Source organism: Hippocampus zosterae, chromosome 5 (assembly GCF_025434085.1).
Source record: "Hippocampus zosterae strain Florida chromosome 5, ASM2543408v3, whole genome shotgun sequence".
NCBI classification, from domain to species: Eukaryota; Metazoa; Chordata; class Actinopteri; order Syngnathiformes; family Syngnathidae; genus Hippocampus; species Hippocampus zosterae.
The window spans coordinates 21,532,012-21,556,604 of record NC_067455.1 but is presented as its reverse complement, the minus strand read 5'-3'; the positions used below and the strand labels follow the sequence as shown (position 1 = coordinate 21,556,604).

The 24,593-nt window shown below is 43.1% G+C and overlaps 1 protein-coding gene across 1 annotated transcript; it reads left to right on the top strand.

The window, feature by feature from the left end:
* Positions 1-207: 207 nt before the first annotated feature.
* On the top strand, positions 208-14,317 carry sall3a (spalt-like transcription factor 3a). Its single transcript, XM_052064625.1, has 4 exons — positions 208-1,620; positions 8,389-11,523; positions 12,020-12,360; positions 12,604-14,317. The coding sequence occupies exons 1-4, from the start codon at positions 1,539-1,541 to the stop codon at positions 13,033-13,035; spliced, it is 3,990 nt and encodes a 1,329-aa protein (XP_051920585.1). The 5' UTR covers positions 208-1,538; the 3' UTR covers positions 13,036-14,317.
* Positions 14,318-24,593: the final 10,276 nt, after the last annotated feature.

Sequence of the window (24,593 nt, the reverse complement as noted above, 5' to 3'; positions counted from 1 at the left end):
TCATATTTCAAATGTATATTTTTGGATGATTTTGCAAGAAATCCCAAATAATGCAAAAAAAGACTCAATGTGAAAATAATTCGACGACGCACAAGTCAAAGCATAAACACACATACAAGCGGATGATGTCGTACACTTATCAGTCATGTCAACGCGGGATGAAAAATAAAAGTCAATCTCCAATTCGTTTGACAGCCTGACAGCCGTTGACCGGTAGAATGTGTTGGGGCGTCAGGGGATGGGAGGTCAAAACAAATGTGGGTGTTGAAACGGGAGGGTGAGGACGGTCCATTCAACAGCAACGTGGTGGTACATCCTAGCGGCGGCGGGAAGCAATGGGCTGAGCATGCTGCTGCCTTGGTGGGGGTTAAACACTCACTCTCGCCGCTCGTCCACACTCACACGGAGCCCGCCCGCGCGACCCTCCGCAAGACCGGTGGCCCGCTCCAAGACAACTTTTAGACGGGCCTCGACGCGGAAGTCTCCACCGGTGACGCTTTTATCTTGGGGGGGAAAGTTGAGGCCCGGTAAATTAAATGAGACGACTTTCATTTTTTTGAGAAGCGAAAAAAGGGAGCGAACCACTTGGAGGGGAGACGGAGAACGGTGCGCCGTCTTCGAAAGCATCCAGATCGAACTTACTCTGTTTTTTTTTAATTGTTGTTGTTTTTTTTTTTTGCTGGAACGAAAGAGTTTTGGTCACTCTCAAAAGGAGCTTCGTGGGACCTTCCTTTTTCCCCGTTTTTTTAAATCGGAAACTTTGGAGAACTCTGGTAACAGCTTGTCGCTCTTGTCAATGACTTGATTCGCCTATGAGCATGTGTCCCAACCTTAACTCGCTTGAAATTCGAAGTGGTAGTTGCGCACGAAAAAAAAAACAACTTGCTAAGAGTGAAAAAAGTACGAGCACCTAGTCCAAAATGAAAGTGAACCAAAGAGGTCAAAGTGATGAAGAGGAAGCAAACATCTTGAAAGAGCACTGAGTCCCTGCACTTCGAGGGGACAAGACGAAGAAGAGCAGCCTATGCACAAGACCCCCATCCCAAAGCGCTGGGCACAACAAGAGATGTGTGTGTTGTGTTGTGCTGTTGAGGGGGAGGTAAAGAGAAAAGAGACGGATAAAGTTCGAGAGTGAGGCGGCTAATTGCTCAGTCGCTCCCTCATTAGCATATCCAATGCGCGTCCGCTGGACACAAGCCAATCCTCCCCACCTTCACACGCTGCCACTCATCTCCAAGCATTATTCACTATCATAATTATTATACCGACATGCGCAACCTCACGCACAGCCGCGACAGTGAGAGCGGCTAAATTCCACAGTTCGTCCCCGCACTTTGCCTGCAGACTCTTTTTTTGGGAGGGGGGGTGGGGGTGTAGGGGGGAGAGAAGAACTTTGTCAAGTGGACCGGTGCGCACTGCGCTGATGTGGCTGAGCCGCGCGCACACGCACAGCCCCGGACTCTCACAGCAGAAGCAGCGGCGAAACCAACGCCGGTACGGACACCAGTGCCAACACCAAAAACAGAACCAGTACCAGCATGTCCCGGCGCAAGCAAGCCAAGCCGCAGCACCTCAAGTCGGAAGAGGATGCGCCCATTAGCGGGATCATTTCTCAGCATGGTGAGTCCAAATTGTACCTCCCCAGTCCAAAAGTGTGTCTATCCCCCCCCCCCCCCCCCCAGTCTTACCTTGTTTAAAAGAGTTTTTTAAAATCAATGTGTTGATTGAAACTATTCTAGAAAAGTCCATAATTTGGATGTTTTTAAGTTGGAACCCTTTCTCCAAGGTGACGTGAGCGGCGCGTCGGAATTTCATACTTTATTCAATTGCAAATAGTGGTCTTATGTACAATGTTGCTGCTATTTTGAGATTATTGGTAAATAATACAGCTAGCATTTCGACCGGCCTTTTGAAAGGCCTGTTGGAAACGCAATCGTATTAAAACTATTTTCTGTGATTTCACCGAACGATGGTAATGTTCGTCTTGTAATATTAACCGAGTGAAAAAAATGAAATGTTTCTGAAATGACGAATTGATATACATTCATGACTGATGTCAATCTATTTATGACGCTCTGTCTTACTTCAAATTCGAATAAAACCAAGGATTAATAATAGCTCTTTTAAAAAGTTTGCAGCTACTGTGTTGCATGAGCGAGTGTGCTGTCCCTCTGCGCCTCTCTGTCTTCACAAGGACCACACAAAAAACGCTAATTCCGGTGCAGGTTGAAGCCTTGTTTTGTCATGTAAATGTTTTTTGTTTTCCCCCCTCACACAAATTTAGCACACTTGATTTATTGCCTTTTCTCTCACTATGTCGGCATTCCAGCTTGCCATCAGGGGGAAATTGACATCATGTTTGAAAAAAAAAACAGTGCAAACGCCTATTTGATAGAAAATCAACTTTTAAATTGTGACTCTGCATTTGTATCAAAACATGTTAAAACATTAAAGAAGGAAGATTTATTGCAAACATTATTTAATGCTGATAAATGGAGACGATGATTAAAACTATTTTTTTTCATTAGCAACCACGATATTCATTTCATTTCATTTATTAATGAAGCTAAAAAAAATAACCAGCCCAGTTAAAAGTAATTTAAATTCTAATTTCCAATTAATAATCAAGATTGCATATTATAACTACAGTATTAATTTGTAAATTCTCACCATTTTAAATTGTTTCACCCCTTTACACTCAATTTGCAGACTTTTTGAGTACAAATGTATGGCACGGGCATGATGAAGCTGCTCTCTTTTGCATGTGTGTGATGGTGTGTCTGTGTGTTTGGTGGTGGTGCTCAAACTGCTGTGCTCCCTTGAGTGTGATTTATACTTATGATTTCAGAGTATTTTATTTACAGACACATTGCTTCCTTTGAATATGCAATGAGGGCCCTTGGCAGTCTTAGATGCTTAAGGTCTATAAATGTAATGTAAAGTTGCATTGTTTTATCCTTGAATATTTTCATAGCAGATATTGTAGACCAAGTCCAGTTCACGTATCGTGAAAATAACCCTGTTGTGAAAAATGATATCGTTTACTGTATTGTTCTGGTGCTACATAGAGGTGTGTCTGTGGTTGAAAAAGGACACACACGTAGACATGTAGCCTACACACACGCACACTAATAGTGTCTTCCATTGTTTTTAAGACTGGAAGCGGCGGTGGAATGTTCCTCACTCTCCTTATTTGAGTACTAAACAGGCCCTCTTGTTTTCACACAAGAAAAAAAAAATCACAGAAACAATTGCAAACTTTTTTTTTTTTCCCGCACTGAAAACCTAGTCGACGTACTAATCTTAGAACAACAGCCGAAGCTACCTTACAGGTGACACGTCACTGTGTCGCGGCATGATCACACTCATGAAAAGCGGCCTTTTCATGCAGCGCAATTGATCCTGAGCTTGGGGAAATATTCGAAGAACGTTGAAATATTTAATCATAAAATCTATTTCTCTTTACATTAAGTACTAAGTCAAGCATCTGATTTATTTTTTTTATTTTATTTTTTTTACAAACGGTGACCAAGACTGCAAGTCGAGAATGCAGCTACACTCGAATGTCATTTGCTGTTTTATGTTAAGATGGTCAATTTGATATCACCTTCATGATTTATTACTCGAGCAAACATGGCAAAGATAATCATTGAGTGCCATCTATCCCATGTGTGGCATATCATCTGCCCCTCGGGCCTTCTGGATATTTGCCCCACCCCAGGGGTTTTGGGGGTTGTGTGTGTTAGGATTGGGGTGCGGGGGCCGTGGGTGCTTAGGAGTGCTTTTAAAAAGCTTGCTGACTTAACCTTTGTCCAACCCAGCTGAGCAGGTCCTGCAGCTCGGTGTCAAGATCCTTAAACAATTAGAACATGGACGCCGTTGACCTTGGCTGCACAGTCTGCTGGCATCCGAGAAAGTGTGAACAGTGACAGGCTCTTCATCTTGTCGCCACTTCCTGTGCAGACGGCGGATTTGAAAACGTGCATGTGATGCGTGCGGGCCGAGGGCACGCACGTTGCATGGCAACACACATTGACCCCTCTCGTTCTAAAACTTCTGAAAGTGATCTCTTCCAGAAAATTAAACATGCAGGGCGACAACATACAGATACGGAGTGATTGCTCTTAAACACCCATTCTAAATTATATTGCACTCGCTGTTTTTTATACGCATTCTGGGATAGCAACACATTCCATTGCCTGCTTTCCACATTCTGGGACAAAATGTCTCAAATAATTCTTTTCCCCCAATGTTTTTGTAATATATGATATATTGAAGAAGTACACGGATGCAATCAGTAGAATGTAGTGAGAAGACCCCTGCTGACAGTGTTAACATGCATGCACCACCAGCCCCCGCACTCCCCACCCCTGCAGTGAGGCTTTGTTTGGCTTTTGTTTTAATCCCCTCTCACCGATGGGTGCAGGCTGGTGGACCACACACACAGAGTGCAATAATGTCTTCAAGAAGGCACTTAAATATGACTCACTTTAATACAACTCTATTTTAATTACCTTTCTAGAATGAGAACACGTACAGTATTAAAACGTCAAATCGAGCAAGGGTATTTTTTTTTCATATGCACGTGTTCCTTTTATCCTTTTATTTAGATCTGGCTTGGTGATGACAGTGGTCCTGGGTTTTGTAAGGACTTGGAAGTCAAAGCATTCTCATAAACAGCCAGGTCAAAATCTTTTGGAATATTTTTGGGGCTGGAGAGGAGGATCGGCCGTGATTGTTGCTTCTTCCATTTGTCAAACCTTTTTTCTAAGAGACAGAATTTAACAAATGTTAATGTTAATGTTAACAAATCGTTCATGTTTTGGCTGCGCTGCATCTGCAGGCTATATGACAAAGGCCTCTCTGTTTGTGCAGATATCACTGCAGCACTCTGCAGTCGAGCTGACTGGGCGAATGGCACACACTTGAGCCTCTGCAGGTCTAAGGATGCATGAACTCATTCTGCGAGAAGCTTCGTGTGTGTCGATATAACCAACAGGTCATTTGACTAATGTGTAAGATCAGAAATAATAAAGTAGTGGGGAATTTGTGAAGGAGGAATATATATATATATATATATATATATATATATATATATATATATATATATATATATATTCACAATTACATGTTGAAAATGAATGTAGATGTACCTGTCAGGAAAATAATTCCAAGTGTGCAATGTGTTTTTATTTTGTTTTTCTGGAAAAAAAACAAACAATAAACCTCTCCTCATCCAAACCTCATTTTGAAACTTAGCATCGCTGGACCCCATTCTCCAACAGCCAACACTGATGTGCGCCCTCGGTGCCTTAGATGAATGCATCTCAAACAGTGAAAGGGAGGGGCACTTCTATGAAGAATTAAAAACAAAAATGATTTCCTTTTTCCTTTTCGTAAATTCAATCCAAACCATCATACAGAAGATGATAAGGTGCAAATAGTGCGATACAATTAGGAGGCAAAGAGTGGACTTTAATGAGCAGCAGATATTACTAGTGCAGTTTTTTTTCTGTGTGTATTCATGAAAGGAATGTATGGTTAAGAAAGACAGTATATGTAATTGTTCAATAGGCCAATGCTCTATTTAGTGCACAGCACTGTGGTTTTCACAGATTCAGAAAAAAGCTTGAATACCTCATCCGATATGTCACATTAGTGGTTTCACTTACCATGCCAAAGATTGTTGGGCATGATAGCAGGCACACATATTCAATGTCCACAATCACTCTATTGACTGTGTCCTGCTTCATATTTGCATGGGAGTAGATGAAGACTCTTAAAGCTGAAATGAAAGACGTATTGCAGCCTCTTCTTTTTCCAGCCGTCGCTTTTTCATTCTATAGGAAAATCAATACGCCAACACACAAATGTGCGCACGCAGTTTTGTACGCACAGCCACAAAATTTCGCCTTCACGCTGTGAGCCAACTTTAAGGCATTTAAGCCTCTTTTTCAGAGAACTTTAACATTTCGTGTAGACGCACAAAGCTGGTATCTTGTGTGAGATGTAATAAATTCTAAATCACGATGAAAACTAATCAGGGATACACATAACATAGCAGAGAACACACTTACATAATATGAACCATTGTGTGTGTGTTTGTGTGTGTGTGTGTGTGTGTGTGTGTGTGTGTGTGTGTGTTCATCGCTGTAATGTAAAAACAAGTATGTCCATATCTCTAATTTTTTTTTCCCATTTATTTTTTTTCCACAGTGCTGGTGAAATATTAGTAATTTGCATAAATGTGAGAGACACAAGTACAATGAATGTGTGTGTGTGTGTGTGTGTGTGCGTGTGTGTGCGCGTGTGTGTGCGTGTTTTTGAGAGAGGTGTTACAGGCATACAGGGGTTTCAACTTGTAATTGTATGAAAGAGTAAAAGAGATTGACAGTAATACCATTCTAATAACTAATCATCTAAACACAATGCCGACTCATTTGTGTTGACCTTTCAGCCCTCAATCATGGAAATGGGTTCTTTGTCTGCTGAGGAGCTGAGGGGATTTTCCGCCTCCTATAGCATGTGTCGCTGTCTTTTCTATTTACCGGTACTTGTCCCATTTTACTTGTTGAATTTTTTTGTTTGTTTTGAATCACAAAATGTTGTCCTTTTTGGCAAGTAAATCACTGAACAAATATTATTTTTTTGTTTTAAAAATTGGAAAACCATGCTATGAGATGAAACAAAATTTTGGGATAAAATTTTAAATTGGATGCTTATTTGATCAAATATGTGTTTGTGTGTGTGTGTAGGTGGGTGGGTGTGGGCGTGTTCCATATATTTACAGATTATTACTACTCCAACTATAGATCAATTTCAATGAATCTTACAAAATGAGAATTTTAATGCAGCATCTGTCATTTTACAATTCTTTTTGAGTTATAAGTTTGAAATAAGCACACTCCCTCCAGAGTCCAATTTGCAGATGTGAGTGTCTTCAATCAAAGATTTAATGTCTGTCTTATCATATCTCCCGCCACAATAACTTTTTGTGTGGGATCCAGTGTGCAAACACAACAACACCATTGTTCCAGACAAAAAACTGACTTTTCTAATTGTTTTAATCATTAGAATAATGATCATTTATTTCTACAGGAAAAAGCTCAAACAATGTGGTAAGCATGAATACAAACTGAACATAAAACATTAGACAATTGAAAAAAATATAAAAAGAAAAAAATTCACAATAAAGTTTGGAAAAAACCAAGGAAAGTAAACAAAAAAATAAAACATCCAAATAATGAGGACAAAGTCTTGTGCTATGCTAAAAGCAAATAAATAAAAATGGGTTTTAAGGTATGTTTTACAAGCGTTACCGTGGAGGGGACTTGTAGAATGTGGAGATCATTCCATCGAACACAGAAATATAAATTGTGCAAAATTCAACGCCTGCATTTGAGCACAAAAATACACTTATTGTGCCAACACCGACATTAGATTTTAGCCGACATACAAATAATAATTTATGGGTCCAGTATTCTACGTAAGACGATGTGATCAGGTCTTAGGTGCTAAATGGGTCACCGTTCAAAGCGTGAGGTGGCTTGTTGCACTCGGCTGGTCGCATGAGCTGGAGGAAGTGGCTTGCTGTAACTGTGATTAAACATGTGTAACTAATCAGAGACTTTGCTGCCTTCACACTAGCATGTAATTTGTTGAGTCTGGTTTAGTGAGCATTGGGGAGGGAGGGAGAGAGAGAGAGAGAGAGAGCGAGAGAGAGAGAGAGAGAGAGAGAGAGAGAGAGAGAGAGAGAGAGAGAAAGAGAGAGAAAACGAGTATGAATGTCTGCCACAAAAGCAAACGTGGTTTTCTTTTTGTGTTTATTCAAGGTTCGCTTCATTTACCGTAATTGTTTTTGGGATAAAATTCTATTTTGAAGTATTTTGGCCAAGTACATTCCGCCGCAATCCACAATTACATTCAGCTGGAAATTCAGTAGCCTGATATCAGAGGGGAATCCTAATAGGGCCATCAAAGTCCTGATTTGTACCCAAGAGATGAGGCACCTGTGAATTGTATGAAATATTGGAAATCGATGGGCTCTATAGAATTTCATTAAGCGGCAGTATCCACAATTGATAGGCCCTCATAATTTGATGGATTGCACAAAGAAAATGATTAGCTGGCTCTAGAGACAGGGTGTGAATGCGCAACCCTTGCCTTGACCATTGGTGAAATGGGACAATTTGTGAGGAGTAAAAAAATGTATATACATGTATGCATTGATTTTTTTTAATGTTAAAAATGAGAAAATCTAAAGTTAAATCTTTTCATCACTGCACTGCAAAATATATGTACTTTCTTTATTGATTTGTTATTCATGAATTCTCCCCTCCCCCCCCTCTTTCTGGATCCCCTTTAAAACCCCTGACCTCCTCCCTTCAGCTCGAGGTGATGTGCTGGATGATGCTGACAGCGGGAATGAAAGCCGCAGCGGCAGTGAAGAGACTCATGTGTGTGAAAAATGTTGTGCTGAGTTCTTCAAGTGGGCAGATTTCTGTGAACATTTAACGAGCTGCATCAAGAACCCACTAGTGCTGATTGTAAATGACAATGAGGAAACACCTATTCCCTCCCAGGAGTACTCAGAACCATCCCCTGTGCCCAGTTGCCCGAGTGAGCAAGCTGACAGCGATGATGCCAGGGACGGCAACCGCACACCCGCGAGTGAGGGCGACGATGTCTCAGAGATGACCACGTCCAATGGGATCAGGATCCTAGAAAATGAGGATGTGGAGATGGAGGTAGAACTCTCTTCTGAAAAAAACATGGATCTTGAAGAAAGAGACGTGGCATCACCTGAAGCAGATGGCTCAGTATCTCAGCTTGATGATGTCAGCCCCCCGAGTGTTACGAGCTATACCATGCCAAGCACTAATGTTACCCTCGAAACACTGCATGGCACCCGGGTAGCAGTTGCACAGTTTTCTCAGAGCATTCGGGCAGCAGCAGGCAATGGAGTTTCCACCATGGCTATCCCTATGATCTTGGATCAGCTGATGGCCCTTCAGCAGCAGCAAATACACCAGCTGCAGTTGATAGAACAAATACGAAGTCAAGTGGCTCTGATGAACAGACAGTCTGCATCACAGCCTGCACTGAACCACCACAACACAGTGACTGGGAACCCCGGGCCGGTTTCTGCTTGTGCCCCCTCGGTTGCAAGTCAACTTCAGCTTCACAACTTTATCACTCCTCCAGTTCATCAGCTGCCTGTTCGGTTGTCGGCTTCTCTCAACAGCCAAGGTTCTTTGCCTCTGACCTCTGGAATAGAAAGGCCTCACTCCCAAACATCGAGTAGAAGTCAGCCATCGAATTCTTCAGTCTCCAATACATCCTCCAGTAGTTCAGTGTTTCCCCCACCCAGTGCCTCTGGATTGTCAGCTCTCCTTCCATCCTGCTCATCATCCCTCACCAACATGAGCATGAGCAATAGTGTGACAGGAAACGGTGGAATCAGTAGCAGTTCCACACATCCCAGGAACTGCAGCACTCCGCCATCGCTCAGTCACAACAGCCTTCTGAACTCAGCTTCCAATCTACCGCTGATACCTCACAGCTCGTCAAGCAGCGTCATATTCCCAAACCCATTGGCTAGCATAGCAGCAACAGCAAATGCACTCGACCCCCTATCTGCTTTGATGAAACATCGCAAGGGGAAGCCCCCAAATGTGTCCGTTTTTGACACTAAGCCCAGTTCTGAAGACCCTTTTTTCAAGCACAAGTGTAGATTCTGTGCCAAAGTATTTGGCAGCGACAGCGCACTACAAATCCACCTGCGTTCCCACACTGGAGAGAGGCCCTACAAATGCAACATATGTGGTAACCGATTCTCTACCAAGGGAAATCTGAAAGTCCACTTCCAGAGGCACAAAGAAAAATACCCTCATATTCAAATGAACCCCTACCCAGTTCCTGAGTACCTAGACAATGTTCCTACAAGCTCAGGCATTCCATATGGTATGTCTTTGCCCCCAGAAAAGCCTGTTACCACATGGCTTGACAGTAAACCTGTCCTCCCTACTGTTCCCACCTCAGTCGGGCTCCAACTACCTCCCACCTTACCGAGTATGATGGGTGGCTTTGGTGATTCTGCAAGCCTCACTCCCTTAAATAGGTCACCTCAAAGGCCATCACCCCCATCAAGCGAATGTGCATCGTTGTCTCCGAATATTGTGATTGACTCTGTAATTACCACTACGTCAATTTCCCCAAAACCCACACCGGGGAGTGATATACCTCCTGTCCTGAAGCCTGAAGGCATTCTCCTGCCCCCAACCGGCCCGAGTCGGCCAGGGGAAAACACCACTACTACAACAACAGTATCACACGTGGTTCTCTCCACTGCCATCACCTCCACAACATTGACTGGCAGTTCCCAGGTTTCTGAACCCATCAACAGCCCAAACTCCTCCTCAAACCCGTTGTCCCACCCTGTTCTCCCCATGCTCTCTGATCAATTTAAGGCTAAATTTCCCTTTGGAGGCCTCCTAGACTCTATGCAAACATCAGAGACATCAAAGTTGCAACAGCTTGTTGAAAACATTGACAAAAAAATGACTGACCCCAACCAGTGTGTCATTTGCCACCGTGTTTTGAGCTGTCAGAGTGCTCTCAAGATGCACTACCGCATCCATACCGGCGAGCGACCTTTTAAATGCAAGATTTGTGGGCGGGCATTCACCACCAAGGGTAATCTGAAAACACATTTTGGTGTTCATCGGTCCAAACCCCCTCTACGAGTCCAGCACTCATGTCCTATCTGTCAGAAGAAGTTCACCAACGCTGTTGTTCTACAACAGCACATCCGTATGCACATGGGCGGCCAGATCCCAAACACTCCAGTCACAGAAAACGTTCAGGAAATGGACACAGACCTGTCATTCGATGAAAAGAGCATTGATGCAATGAGCAATTATGATGACGATCTTCTGGATGAAATGGAGCAGGCTATAGATGATGACGTTGATTTAAAAGAAGGTGAATTGGACCCATTGAAACCTTATTCACCTGGAAGCTCTCCACCAACTTCCATAATGTCGAGCATTGCCGCGATGGAGAACCAGATGAAGATGATTGACTCCACTGCAAAAATTACCAGTTCATTTATTCAAAAGCCTAGTCAAAATTTCTGCAGCTATGGAAGCGAGAATGAATGTTTTCCTACTGATTCGCTGTCTGTAGCTGGGGATGCAGAATCTCAAAGCTTGGGGAGCCCTGCGCTGTCAGAGTCCTCCGGTTCTTTGCAACATTTGTCTCCAGCTCACAGCCACTGTGAGAACCAGCGATCCAAGTCCCCAGCTACCCTCAATAATCACAACACCGCTGTGGCAGTAGAGGAGAGCCAGGAGAACAATGCAGTCGGCTTGGCAACTGTGAAGTCTGAAAAATCTGAAACTCCATCTCCACTTCCTGCAACAGAAGGCAATGGGGCCCTGGACCTAACTGCCATTCAACGGAGCAGACACTTTATCAAGGAGGAGAGCCACTTCAGTATGCTGTTTCTGAATAGAGATCGAGGTCTGTATGCTTAAAATTCCTCAATTAATCATCTAAATGCAAGTTTAAAAATATCTGTGCAGACTTGGTACAGTATCATATTGTCATATATCGCTATCATTTCACAGTGTTTAATAAGATAAGAAAATCTTTACTTGTCTCACAATGGAGAAATTCCCAATTTACAGCAGCAAAATTATGAAAGGGAAAATTATGATAAATATGAACAAGGAATATATGTATATGTAATAAGAAATAATAATAAATAACGAGCAATCATTTCTGATACCTGAAACGATTGACAAGTGACGAGCTCTGATACAAATCGATATTTTAACCCTTTCATGCACGCTGTAACCTGATAACATGGTAAGCTGTCCACTGTAGTAACCACTGTGAAAGGGTTCAAATTTCCAATCAGATTCAATCAAGTGTGCTGAAGAAATGTAAACAGTTACATTTAAACGGTCATGTGCGAAGCCTTTTTAAAAAGTATTATTTTGACTTTTTCTGTTAGGTCTAAACACTCCTAGCTTGGCCAGCACTGCATCAAATATGATCAAAATGGAAATGAACGGGCACAGCAAGTCGATGGCTTTGAGCGACAATTCCCACCTGCCTGTGGGCATCCAGGTTCCTGCTGCTGTAGCCCCCCAAGCCACCCTGAGCCCCAGCACTAACCCCATGTTGGCTCCCCCACCCCCACGACGTACACCAAAGCAGCACAACTGCCACTCTTGTGGGAAGAATTTTTCTTCTGCCAGTGCTCTGCAAATCCATGAGCGCACACACACTGGGGAAAAACCTTTTGCCTGCTCCATCTGTGGACGGGCCTTCACTACTAAAGGCAATCTAAAGGTAGGTAACAACTACAGTTGGTGGATTTAAGGATGTATGCCGACAAAATGGTGTTGTCGATGTTTTCCACTTAAACCACAACTACGAGTTGAAAAGTGTGACATAAAATAAAATTCACCTCTGAAAGAAAAAAATCAATTGCTTGTTTCTAACTGTTTCCCATGACTACGTGTCTCAAATCATTCTGGTGCTTGATGACCATGATAATTATTTGTACTTTGGTCATGTGTTTGCTTTCTTTAGGTCCACATGGGGACGCACATGTGGAACAATGCACCAGCGCGCAGAGGGCGGCGATTATCTGTGGAGAATCCCATGGCCCTACTTGGTGGGGACGCAATGAAGTTCAGCGAAATGTTCCAGAAGGACCTGGCAGCTCGGGCAATGAATGTCGACCCCGGTTTTTGGAACCAATATGCAGCTGCTATCACCAATGGCTTGGCCATGAAGAACAATGAGATCTCTGTGATCCAAAATGGAGGTATCAGCCAGCTACCTGTCAGCCTCGGCGGTACAGGAATCCCTTCGCTGCGAGCCATGCCTAGTGCAATGGACCGTATGCACACAGGCAGCAGCTCTCCTATGAGCGGGATTGAGAAAGCTACCCTCGAGGTCGGGGCGAGCCGCCCATTCTCCAGGTATATGGAGGAAAACAAAGAGATTGGGATCAATTGAAGAAAGACAAGTGTCTTGAAGCTAAGACTAAAACTAAAAGTCTCATATGGAAAGAAACTGCTGATAAAGTCTAAAATTCATGTTACTATATTATGTACAGATGAAATATTTTTTGCTCTTGGAAATATTGTATTTAGTGTTGACTAGAGTTTTTTTGCATTCCCTGTTCACTTGATATGATGAATGATGCTTTGTCTCTTGTTTGGGAATACAGAATGTTGTCTTGCAAGATTTGCATGAGACTTATAGTGTTTTTCTGTATGTTTGACTGCTTTGATGAATTCTTTTGAAAACCGGGATTTTGCCTTATTCACAATGGGCAAACATCATGAACAGGACTAAAACAGAAAAGAATGAATGTTTGTTCGTAGGCATTCAGTCGACCTGCTTTACGAGTGCTGTTTTTGATAGAAAACGACTACAGTATAGTGTTTCTCTGCTCACCTGACATTTGTTTTCTCATGACTAGAAAACTTGAAAAAAAAGTTTTAACTATTATAATCTTTACACTTAGTCTCAAAGCATTGTCTTATAATATTGTCCTGTGTCTTTAGTATTTATGATATTGACAACAAAAAAGAAAAAAAAGCGGGATACAAAAATATATTTAATGGCCCACCCATTTTATTGATTCCATTGTTTTTATTTTCCAACATACAGACTTCACTGATGAATATCCTGTTCAATAAAAACAGTAAGTCATTTGAGTTTCACAACAGAGAATATGCTGAGGTTTTTATTTGGATAGCTGGTAAGACTCTGTATCTTAAAATATGGAGGTGACGTGACCTGTATATGAGGCTGGAGAAGTCCAAAGCTGCTATGACCTCTGCCCTGCTTTTAACCTTTGTAAAAAAAAAAGAAAGACAAAAGAAGTGATCCTTTTGAAGAAAAATCTATGTATAGAAATACAAAAAATCTAAAACAGGTATACACACAGTATTTTGTATCACATAAAAACAGACATCATGAGTTGAAAGTATTTGTCATGTTTGTGCACTTTTTAAAAATGAGACGTTTTGTCTGTGATACGATTAACCTTTTGACCGAGCTATCATAAGTGCTGTTTTCATTGTTTTCGGCTTACCACTCCTACAATTTGCAGTTGGTGATTGCATCAGTGCTACTCATCGGAGTGCAAACCCATAAGTCAGTCAAAATCTTCGTAAATAAAATACTTGACCACAATGGTGTCTATGACTTATATTCCTCCTTCTGCATCATAGTGCTTGTTTCAATAGGATTTAGTCAAAATAAAAGGCATAGTCAGTGTCCTTAAAAATTGCAATGTATTACATTTGTTTACTGGCTGAATCACATATTTTCTAGTTTTTTGTGTGTTTTAAATATTATATTATTTTTGGTCTTCTCGGTCTGAGAAAAAATTATTTGCCATTGCTGAGTTTTTTTAGACAGCATCACGGTAAGGACAAAACAAGACATAAATATATAGTAACACTGTTGTTAATGTTGAAATGACAACCCATTTCCTTCAGATGCTTTTTTCCCGCAAGCCGTAACATAATCCACATTCAATCAGAATCTGCTATCGGCCACAGCTCATGCCCAGTCACCCAACAAACGGGCTGCCTGCTCAAACCAACCTTCAAGCTTATATGGCACTCATACCCGTTCATCTGCAATGTTCCTTTGTCTCTGTTCCTTTGCTCTTCCATGTCAAAGAGATCACATACAAACATACATGTATGACAAAGCAAACACATAACTTAATACAACTATTTCCAAGCATAGTGAGAAGTGTGTGGCTTCATCATCGCCTGTGAGTGTGTGTGTGTGTGTGTGTGTGTGTGTGTGTGTGTCTGTGCGTGCATACACACACAGACACACCTGTTATCTGAACTGCTTCATCCTCATGAAGGTCTGTGGGCATGCTATCCCAGCTATCCTTGAGCAGTAGGCGGTCGGTGTACATTCTGAACTGGTGGCCAGCCAATTGCAGGGCAGACAAAGGCAAACAGCCATTCACAATCAGACCTAAGGACAATTTAATCAGATCAATTAACCTACCGTAAATGTTTTTGGAGTGCGGGAGAAAACGGATGCAAACTTCACACAGTAAGGCTAGAGCCACAATTGGACGCTGCACCTCTGCATTGTGAGGCGAATGTGCCCCCGCAATGTGCCAACCTTGGATGGATGGATGGATCGAAGTGTGTGTGTATATATATATATATATATATATATATATATATATATATATATATATATATATATATATTCATTCATTCATCTTCCGAGCCGCTTGATCCTTACTAGGGTCGCGGGGGGTGCTGGAGCCTATCCCAGCTGTCTCCGGGCAGTAGGCGGGGGACACCCTGAATCGGTTGCCAACCAATCGCAGGGCACACAGAGACGAACAACCATTCGCACTCACACTCACACCTAGGGACAATTTAGAGTGTTCAATCAGCCTGCCATGCATGTTTTTGGAATGTGGGAGGAAACCGGAGCACCCGGAGAAAACCCACGCAGGCCCGGGGAGAACATGCAAACTCCACACATGAGCTGGATTCGAACCCGGTACCTCTGCACTGTGAAGCCGACGTGCTAACCACTGGACTACCGGGCCGCATATATATATATATATATATATATATATATATATATATATATATATATATATATATACAGTATAAAAAAAAAATAAAAAATCCTCGCCTCACCCCCCCTCGGGTGGTGTCCGTCCCTCATTCAGCTCGGGCCTCTACCAGAGGCCAGGAAGCTTGAAGGTTTTGCGCAGTATCCTTGCTGTTCGCAGCACTGCACATTTCTGGACTGAGATGTCCGATGTTGTTCCCGGGATCTGTTGCAACCACTCATCTAGTTTGGGGGTCACTGCCCCGAGTGCTCCGACCACCACAGGCACGACTGTCACCTTTACCTTCCAGGCTCTCTCCAGCTCCTCTCTGAGCCCTTGGTATTTCTCGAGTTTCTCGTGTTCCTTCTTTCTGATGTTTCCTTGGGACCGCTACATCCACTACAACGGCTTTCCTCTGCCCTTTATCTATGATCATGATATCTGGTTGGTTCGCCATTACCATCTTGTCAGTCTGGATCTGGAAGTCCCACAGGATCTTCGCTCTGTCATTCTCAACCACCTTCGGAGGTGTTTCCCATTTTGACCTTGGAGTTTCCAGTCCATACTCAGCACAGATGTTTCGGTAGACTATGCCAGCCACCTGGTTATGGCGTTCCATGTAGGCTTTTCTTGCCAGCATATCACACCCTGCAGTCATGTGTTGGATCGTCTCAGGTGCCTCTTTGCACAACCTACACCTTGGGTCTTGTCTGGTGTGGTATATCTGGGCCTCGATGGCTCTGGTGCTCAAGGCCTGCTCTTGAGCAGCCAGGATGAGTGCCTCTGTGCTGTCCTTCAGGCCCTCTCTAGTCACTGATAGGACTTCTTGAGACCGGCCACTTCAGTTATGGTTCGATGGTACATCCCGTTTAACGGCTTGTCCTCCCATGATGGTCCCTCTTTCAGCGCCTCTTCTACTGTTCCCCATTGTCTGAGACATTCTCTGAGTACGTCATCCGTTGGAGCCTTCTCCTTGATGTATTCACGGAGCTTGGATGTTTCATCCTGGACAGTGGCTCTCACACTCACTAGTCCCCGGCCTCCTTCCTTTCGGCTTGCGTACAGTCTCAGGGTGCTGGATTTGGGATGGAACCCTCCATGCATGGTTAGGAGCTTTCGGGTCCTAACGTCCGTGGTCTGAATCTCTTCCTTTGGCCACCTTATTATTCCTGCAGGGTATCTGATCACTGGCAGGGCATAGCTGTTTATTGCTCGGGTCTTATTCTTGCCATTGAGCTGGCTTCTTAGGACTTGCCTCACTCGCTGGAGGTATTTGGCCATAGCCGCTTTCCTTGTTGCCAGTTCGAGGTTGCCATTGGCTTGTGGTATACCGAGGTACTTGTTACTATCCTCAATGTCTGCTATTGTTCCTTCAGGGAGTGAGAGCCCTTCAGTGCGGACTACCTTTCCTCTCTTAGTCACCATCCAACTACATTTCTCAAGCCCGAATGACATCCCGATGTCGCTGCTGTAGATCCTGGTCGTGTGGATCAGGGAGTCCATGTCCCTTTCGCTCTTAGCATACAGCTTTATGTCATCCATGTAGAGGAGGTGACTGATTGTAGCTCCATTTCTGATGCGGTATCCATAGCCTGTCTTGGTGATTACTTGGCTTAGGGGGTTCAGTCCTATGCAGAACAGCAGTGGGGAGAGTGCATCACCTTGGTATATGCCACATTTGATGGACACTTGGGTAAGTGGCTTGCCATTGGCTTCAAGTGTGGTTTTCCACATCCTCATCGAGTTTGCAACGAAGGCTCTTAGGGTCCTGTTCACCTTATACAACTCCAAGCATTCAGTGATCCATGTATGTGGCATCGAGTCATAGGCTTTCTTGTAATCAATCCAAGACGTGCACAGGTTGGTACGTCGGGACCTGCAGTCTTGTGCGACTGTTCTGTCAACCAGGAGCTGATGTTTGGCTCCTCTGGTATCTTTACCAATGCCCTTCTGTGCTTCGTTCATGTATTGATCCATGTGTCCACTTATCTTAGCCGCAATGATGCCTGACATGAGCTTCCTTGTTGTGGAGAGACAGGTTATTGGCCGATAGTTGGATGGGGCTGCACCCTTCGAGGGATCCTTCATGATCAGGATCGTTCGCCCTTCGGTTAGCCATTCTGGGTGAGTCCCATCCCTCAGCAGCTGGTTCATTTGTACTGCTAGGCGCTCATGGAGTGCTGTGAGTTTCTTTAGCCAGTAGGTGTGGACCATGTCCGGGCCTGGTGCTGTCCAGTTCTTCATATCTGAAACTCTTTCCTGTATGTCTGCCACTGTTATGGTAACTGGGTTCTGTTCAGGGAGGTTGCTGTGCTCCTCTCTCAGGGTCACCAGCCATTGTGCACTGCTGTTATGTACAACCTCCTTCTCCCATATGCCTTTCAGTTTCCAGTCTTGGTGGGTCAGCTCTGTTGTTAGGCCTTTTCATCACACCTCTCTGGGCCTCCGTCAATTGACTCACATCTTTCCGGGCCGCCTTGATCTAAGCCTCCAACCGTCTTTTTCATGGTGGGTAACGTATCTCATGGCTTCCATGGTTGCTCTTATAGCCCAGAGTCTCCAGGATCACTGATGCTGAAGCGTATATCAGCTCATTGGTTTCTGTGATCGTTACGGTAGGGATCGCCCTCAGTGCTGCACTCACACTTTCTATGAGACTTTCAGATGGTACTTCACATAGCTGTGAAGTACCATCGGTTTCTAGGTTGCCCAGCTTTCATTCTCGCCATGATCTTAGCTTTCAGGTCAGTTGCTGCCTCACTCAGCATTTCATTCATTGGGGCTGGCCACCCAATCTCATCATCTGCATACATTGGGGCTTGCCTCCCAATCTCTTGTATGACCTCCTCCTCTGATCTGGCAGCCTGGGGCCCTTCACCATGGAACCTGCCTTGTACCTCATCAATCTCAAGTTGTGACAGCAGTTGCCGTTTGTGGATGTTGGAACACTGAGTTACTAGTTGTTTCGTGGTCAACCGTGACTGTGGGTTTCGAAGTAACCATTTAGCCCACATTCTTGGGCTTGGTTGAGTAGTAGCATTCCAACAGAGCCATGTTATCGCATCTCGCCCATCTCCGCTTTGTTCCAGGAGCCCATTTTTCATCAAGGTGCTCTGGTTCCCCAGCACCTGACGCAGACCTTGTTTGGCCGGGCGACGTCTGAGCCGGCATGTCATTCGTTTTATTGTCTCTCATCATTGTGTGAGGTAGGCATTAGCGTGAAGGATCTTGCCCAAGGACCCACACTGGATGGTGTTATGTGCTCATTTTCATTTTTGCCCCAAGCGGGATTCGAACCACCGTCTCCCGTATGCCAAAACGATGCCTTACCAACTGAGCTATCCAGCCGCTATATATGTATATATATATATATATGTATATATATATATATATATATATTAGAGCTGTCAGTTTAGCGCATTTTTATTGGCATTAATTTAAATGAATTTTAACAGGATTACATTTTTTCTCGCGAGATTAACGCGGCACACGTCACAAGCGGATGTTACGTTGCTCTATAAATACACCAGAAACAAAACAACAAGCGCGCTGCAGATGTCCACGCCCATGTCTGTTTTGCCAGCCACGGCAGCGCGAGACACCGAAAAGGGATACTTAGAGTTTATGAATGGAAAGTTTACTTTTAAATAGTTGCCATATTGCTCCACAGACAAGACCAAAGTTATCTGTTCTTCTCTCTCTCTCCGTATCATACAGGTATACGATGTATGCCACTGACGCGATTGTATTTGTTACTTATTTGGAACTTTTTTGTGTGGAAGGTTACAGTGGTCTGTGTCCATATAAGTAGAGCGGGTGGAGCTTCTCTGTGTTCGTCTGACAGCGACAGTGCGCTACGGTGGTAGCGACCTGGCGAAAGTAAAACGTCTCCAGCGTTGTCATCGAACCAAGTGTAATCATTCGAAATGAGGTCTACACAAAACCGTAGAGAGACTTCCGCGCAAGAAGGACCAACACAATCAACATAGCCTGACTGTGTTAGGGGGAGTGAAACCCCCCCCCCCCCCCTTCCAGAATGGTTTGCCCCTGCAGCACGGGGAAGTGTGTGTGCTTGTTTGTACGGCCGGCAGTTTCGAATACAGCGGCACATAATGAACACTGGTGTCCGGTGTCTCGTTATTCTTCAACAAACATACAGAAACAGACTGCTGTGTTGAAAGCAAACTTGAGAAAAACGAAGTATGCAACCATGGTTTGAATCCACTATAGGCTGAGTACTAGTGTACCTCAGATGTTATATTGCTCTGTTTTGATTTCATAAAAAAAGCTGTTAGAGCAGCTGTTGTGTCACAAAATATTTTTTTCACCGTTATTGATGGACAGTAATATTGTGTGAGAGATTATGTGTGAATAACTGCACCAAGTGAAAAATTGTTCACGTAAAGTTGAAAATCGAAATTGTTATTTCAGTAAATATTTGCATTTGGCACATAGAAAACTGATTCATGATTCCATGTTGATGAGAGCATTAAAATGGGGACAAAATAGGACAAAAAATGTAAAAGGAAATTCATAAACGATAAAAATGTGTGAGTAATCACGATTAATTTTTTAGTTCATTTGAGTTAATTATGACAGTTGCATTTTTAATTAGACTAAATATTTTAATCGTTTGACAGCTCTAATATATATATATACATATATATATATTAAGATATCCTTTATTTGTCCCACACTGGGGAGATTTACAGTCTACAGCAGCAAAAATAGGGGGTACAAAGAAGAAAAACAAAGTGTTGACAGTCCTCCCCGTGCCTGCGTGTGTTTTCGCATGTTACTCTGGCTTTTTCCCACATTCCAAAAACATGCTTCTGAAGTTAACTGAAGACAAAAATTGTCCTTGAGTATTCATGATTGTTTGTCTGTTTGTCCTCTGTGATTGGCTGGTAATGAGCCTAGAGCAGCAGTGATCAGCCGAGGGCAGCTGTCCTGGGTCTCCCTCCTCCAACACACCTGATTGTAATGATCAGGATTATTATCAGGCTACTTCTGAGTTTGAGGATAAGAGAATCCTTTGAATCAGGTATGTTGTAGTATGTAGACATACAAAACACACAGGAATATGCATATTTTTTGGAATATGGGAGGACTACCGGAATATTTGGAGAAAACCCACGCACGCACGGGGGAGAACATGCAAACTTCACACAGGAAGGCCGGGACCGGAATCAAACCCTCGACTGCTGCACTATGAGGCGCATATGCTCACCAGTCGGCCAAAATAGTCACAAAAACCAGTCGGATGAACAAATAAGCGAAAAGGAAGATTATCCATTAAAAAATACCAATGTGTGCTCTCTTAATATTTATTGTTTCCCAAAATATTGCAACATGAAAAATGAGTTAGGAATTAATGCTGTGGCTGACGATAGGTGTGTGTGTGTGTGTGTGTGTGTGTGTGTGAGTGTGAGTGTGTGTGTGTGTGTGTATTATACTGGCATGAACACATACTAAAGCATGATGACTGCACACCTTTATTTGAAAAAAATATGACATTGCCCTTGACAATGTTGTTCATGCAGTACAGTACTCAAATAGATTTTTTTTCCTGAGCTGATGCTGTCATGTCACAATGCACACTGAGATTACTCCAGTCATTGTGCAGGAGCGTGTACGCGCGCGTGTGTGTGTGCATGTCTTTGCGTGTGTGCGCGTGTTGTAGGCAGCTGCGCATTACATTTGACACATAGTTCACATGTGCTAGCACATACAAAGTCAATGACACTCTCGCATATTTAACAATGTTCTGACTTTCTGTAATGCAACAAACTCAGTGAAATGCTTTGCTGTGATCAGTTAAAAAGTTTTGACAATCTGCCTACCACACAAACATCATCCATTGCCCTGATGCTGAATTCCATGCAACAGAAGAATAAGATTACATTTGATTGTCATTGATTTCAATTCAATGTGAGCCATAACATTTTTGCAGGCAATGACTCTCCACAGTCTAGAGCAGATGCTGCAATAACACAGATCTCAAACATACAATCAGAATATGATTGGCTGTTTGAGATACCCCCACCCCCCCAAAAAAAACTGTCTCAGGCAAAACATTTGTTTGGCAGTTATGTTGTTAGTGTGACGATATGCCTCTGACCAATCCATTTGCTCTATCGATATCATTGTAAGTTTGCAACTATAATTTTTTTTCTCTATTGATAGTTACTCAAAATTTTAATTTTAATCGGGAGTTTTTTTTTTTTAATTGTGATTATTTTAATCCATATTTCAAAAGAGTTCAGTAGTCATACTTCCACTGTACCCAGCGATAATCCTGTTGATGGCTGAGTGGTCAATAATTGTGAGCTGCAGAAATGGTAATATGTGTTGCCGATTAGAGGCCCATTGTTTGACACTGCCCCGTCAGCTAATGGCACTGGCTCAGTCAGCGGGATTGTCAAGTAATGAAGAAATTTCATACTGACGGCTTTTCTCCATTCAGGCATTATTGAGCTCATATTTGAGAGGAAAGCAAATACATTCCATCCATTCTTCAACCCATGTGCTTGCATTTAGCGAACGGAGGCAGCCAGTATACGTTTATGTACAGACGTTTGTCTCACAATCTAAATGGCAATTCTTCTCAAATTTATCATATAATTCAACGGACTGCAGATGCACAGAGATACTTCATAAAGGAGTACTGTTGAGTCCGTAAGTGATTTCTGTTCAGCAGTATCCAATTTCAGAAGGGTTTGAATTAAAAAAAAAAAAAAAACCTTGACCACAATGTCACTTTAGAATTTCAATTTCCATAACAAAAGTTTGCATTCTAAGTAAGCAATCTAAAAGGATACAAACATTTTGAAATGATATGTACAGGTATGTTTCCCCATTATTATTTCATTTTGGAAAACATGGCAAATCATAATGTCTTTTCTGGTGTGTGTGTGTGGTTGAGGCATAGAACTGTGTTCTTAAGTGCTGCATCTGGGCATGGCACAGTGTGAACAGACTAGCTAGGGCTGAGGCAAGGCTTTCGGCTGTCCAGGCTGTTTGTTTAATGCCCTGCCGACTGAGAAAGTCTCTCTGAAACAGGTGCAGTAAATATCCCCATTGATCCAGAGGCAGGGGGCCCTATGATGATGTAGTGGCAAAGAGCCACAGGAGTAAATCTACCCGACAGTAATCCAATCCCATTCTCAAGGCTCTGGGATCTGAGATAGGTGCTTTTAATCCAAAGGTGTGTCTTTTTGCAGAATTTCCCTTCATGTTAGTGCTTCTTCTCCCGTGTTGTACTTCATGCGTCAGCTCTGGAGTCGATAGCTTGCTCAGGCGCTTCAGGAGCTATTCTTTAAACTGGTTTTAATTCGAAAGTCTATGTTGAGGATGCTACAAATTCAGCCTCATGTTGATCGTGCTGTCAAACTCCAGTCCAAACTAAAACCTGCTTGTGGAAAAACAATGCACTGAACTCCTCATAAAATGAATATAGACTCCAATGGGCTTTTATCACATTATTTCTTGTGAATATTGATAGAATACTAAAAAACATATGAGAGTACCCAATAGTTCGTCCTTTAAAATTGATCGGTCTTGAAGATAAATACAAGAGTAGGAATCAAAAAGTAAGTAAGAAAGAAAGAAAGAATCATTGTAATGGTTCTTTTCAAATCTCTCAATCCAAGCGAGGCCCATAAAGGCTTGCGAGCACCACGAGAGCCCTAACTCCCACCAAACACTCTTGGGATAAACTTGCTAAAAGTCAGTTGCCACATTATGACCATATTTTGATGTCTACAGTGTATGCTTGCACATAACACAGACAATGTGCGAAAAACAAACTGTTTATTCATCAAAAACGCAAAACTGACAATGTCCAAAACAGAAAACCCTGGTCATAAAGGACCCAGAGAAAGGAAATCAACAAAAAGTTCTTGCAAAAGGCCAGATAAAAAGAACACAGAGAATAGCCAATAAAATTACAAGAGTCAAATTTAGAGCAAAATCAAATTACCTAATAATTACAATATTAGGAACTAAGAGAGCAAAACGACTGAACAAGATCAAGATGTTGAGAAAACAACACTTGATCATAAACAGCAAGCAAGGTCCATAATCCGACAGAGTCCTTAAATTCACAGTGCCCATGGACTCTGTTATATTCATTCATTCAATTTCCAAACTGCTTTATCCTCACATGGGTCTCGGGTGGTGCTGGAGACTATCCCAGCCGACTTCGGGCAATAGGCGGGGGACACCCTGAACCGGATGCCAGCCTATCGCAGGGCACACAGACACGAACAACCATCCACACTCACACCTAGGGACAATTTGGAGTGTTCAATCAGCCTGCCATGCATGTTTTTGGAATGTGGGAGGTAACCTGAGTACCCGGAGAAAACCCACGCAGGCCCCAGGGAGAACATGCAAACTTCATACAGGTAGGCCGGAGTTGGGATCGAATCCACGACCTCTGCACTGTGAGGTCGACGCACTACCCACTGGCCCACTGTGCTGCCCTCTGTAATATTCACAGGTGTATACGCAAAATTTTTTATGATCAGGAAAAGACGACCTGATTTCTGACCCACTTAAACTAAGTAACGATTTTACTCGACTTGATTGAAATTCAGTCAGGCACACGTGTCAAACTCCGATCCTGGAAGGCCGCAGTCCTGCCGGTTTTCCAAAGGGCTGTTCACACAGCAAGATTTGGTCCGGTGCTACGCCGGGGCTGCCCAAGTAGAGCGTTCACACTTGCAAATTAGCTCCGGCGTAGCCCCGGAAAAAGGCTTACACCGGACCAAATTTGATCCACCTCAGGGAGGTGGTTTAAAAAATTTGCTCCGGAGCAAATGCTCCTTTGCGAAGCAGCACCGATGTAAATTTGCACGTGTGAACGCAACTGAGTCAAATTTGCTCCAGGGCAAATGCTTGTGAAGAGTACGTATGGCGAGAATGCGTTGCTTTCGGGCTCTGTCGGACTTCCGTC

Excerpts from the sequence above, each read along its gene's own strand:
- sall3a (XM_052064625.1), top strand. The coding sequence starts at position 1,539 with ATGTCCCGGCGCAAGCAAGCCAAGCCGCAGCACCTCAAGTCGGAAGAG. Across the intron at positions 11,524-12,019 it reads GTTTCTGAATAGAGATCGAG|GTCTAAACACTCCTAGCTTG; the intron begins GTCTGTATGCTT and ends TTTTTCTGTTAG. Across the intron at positions 12,361-12,603 it reads CTACTAAAGGCAATCTAAAG|GTCCACATGGGGACGCACAT; the intron begins GTAGGTAACAAC and ends TGCTTTCTTTAG.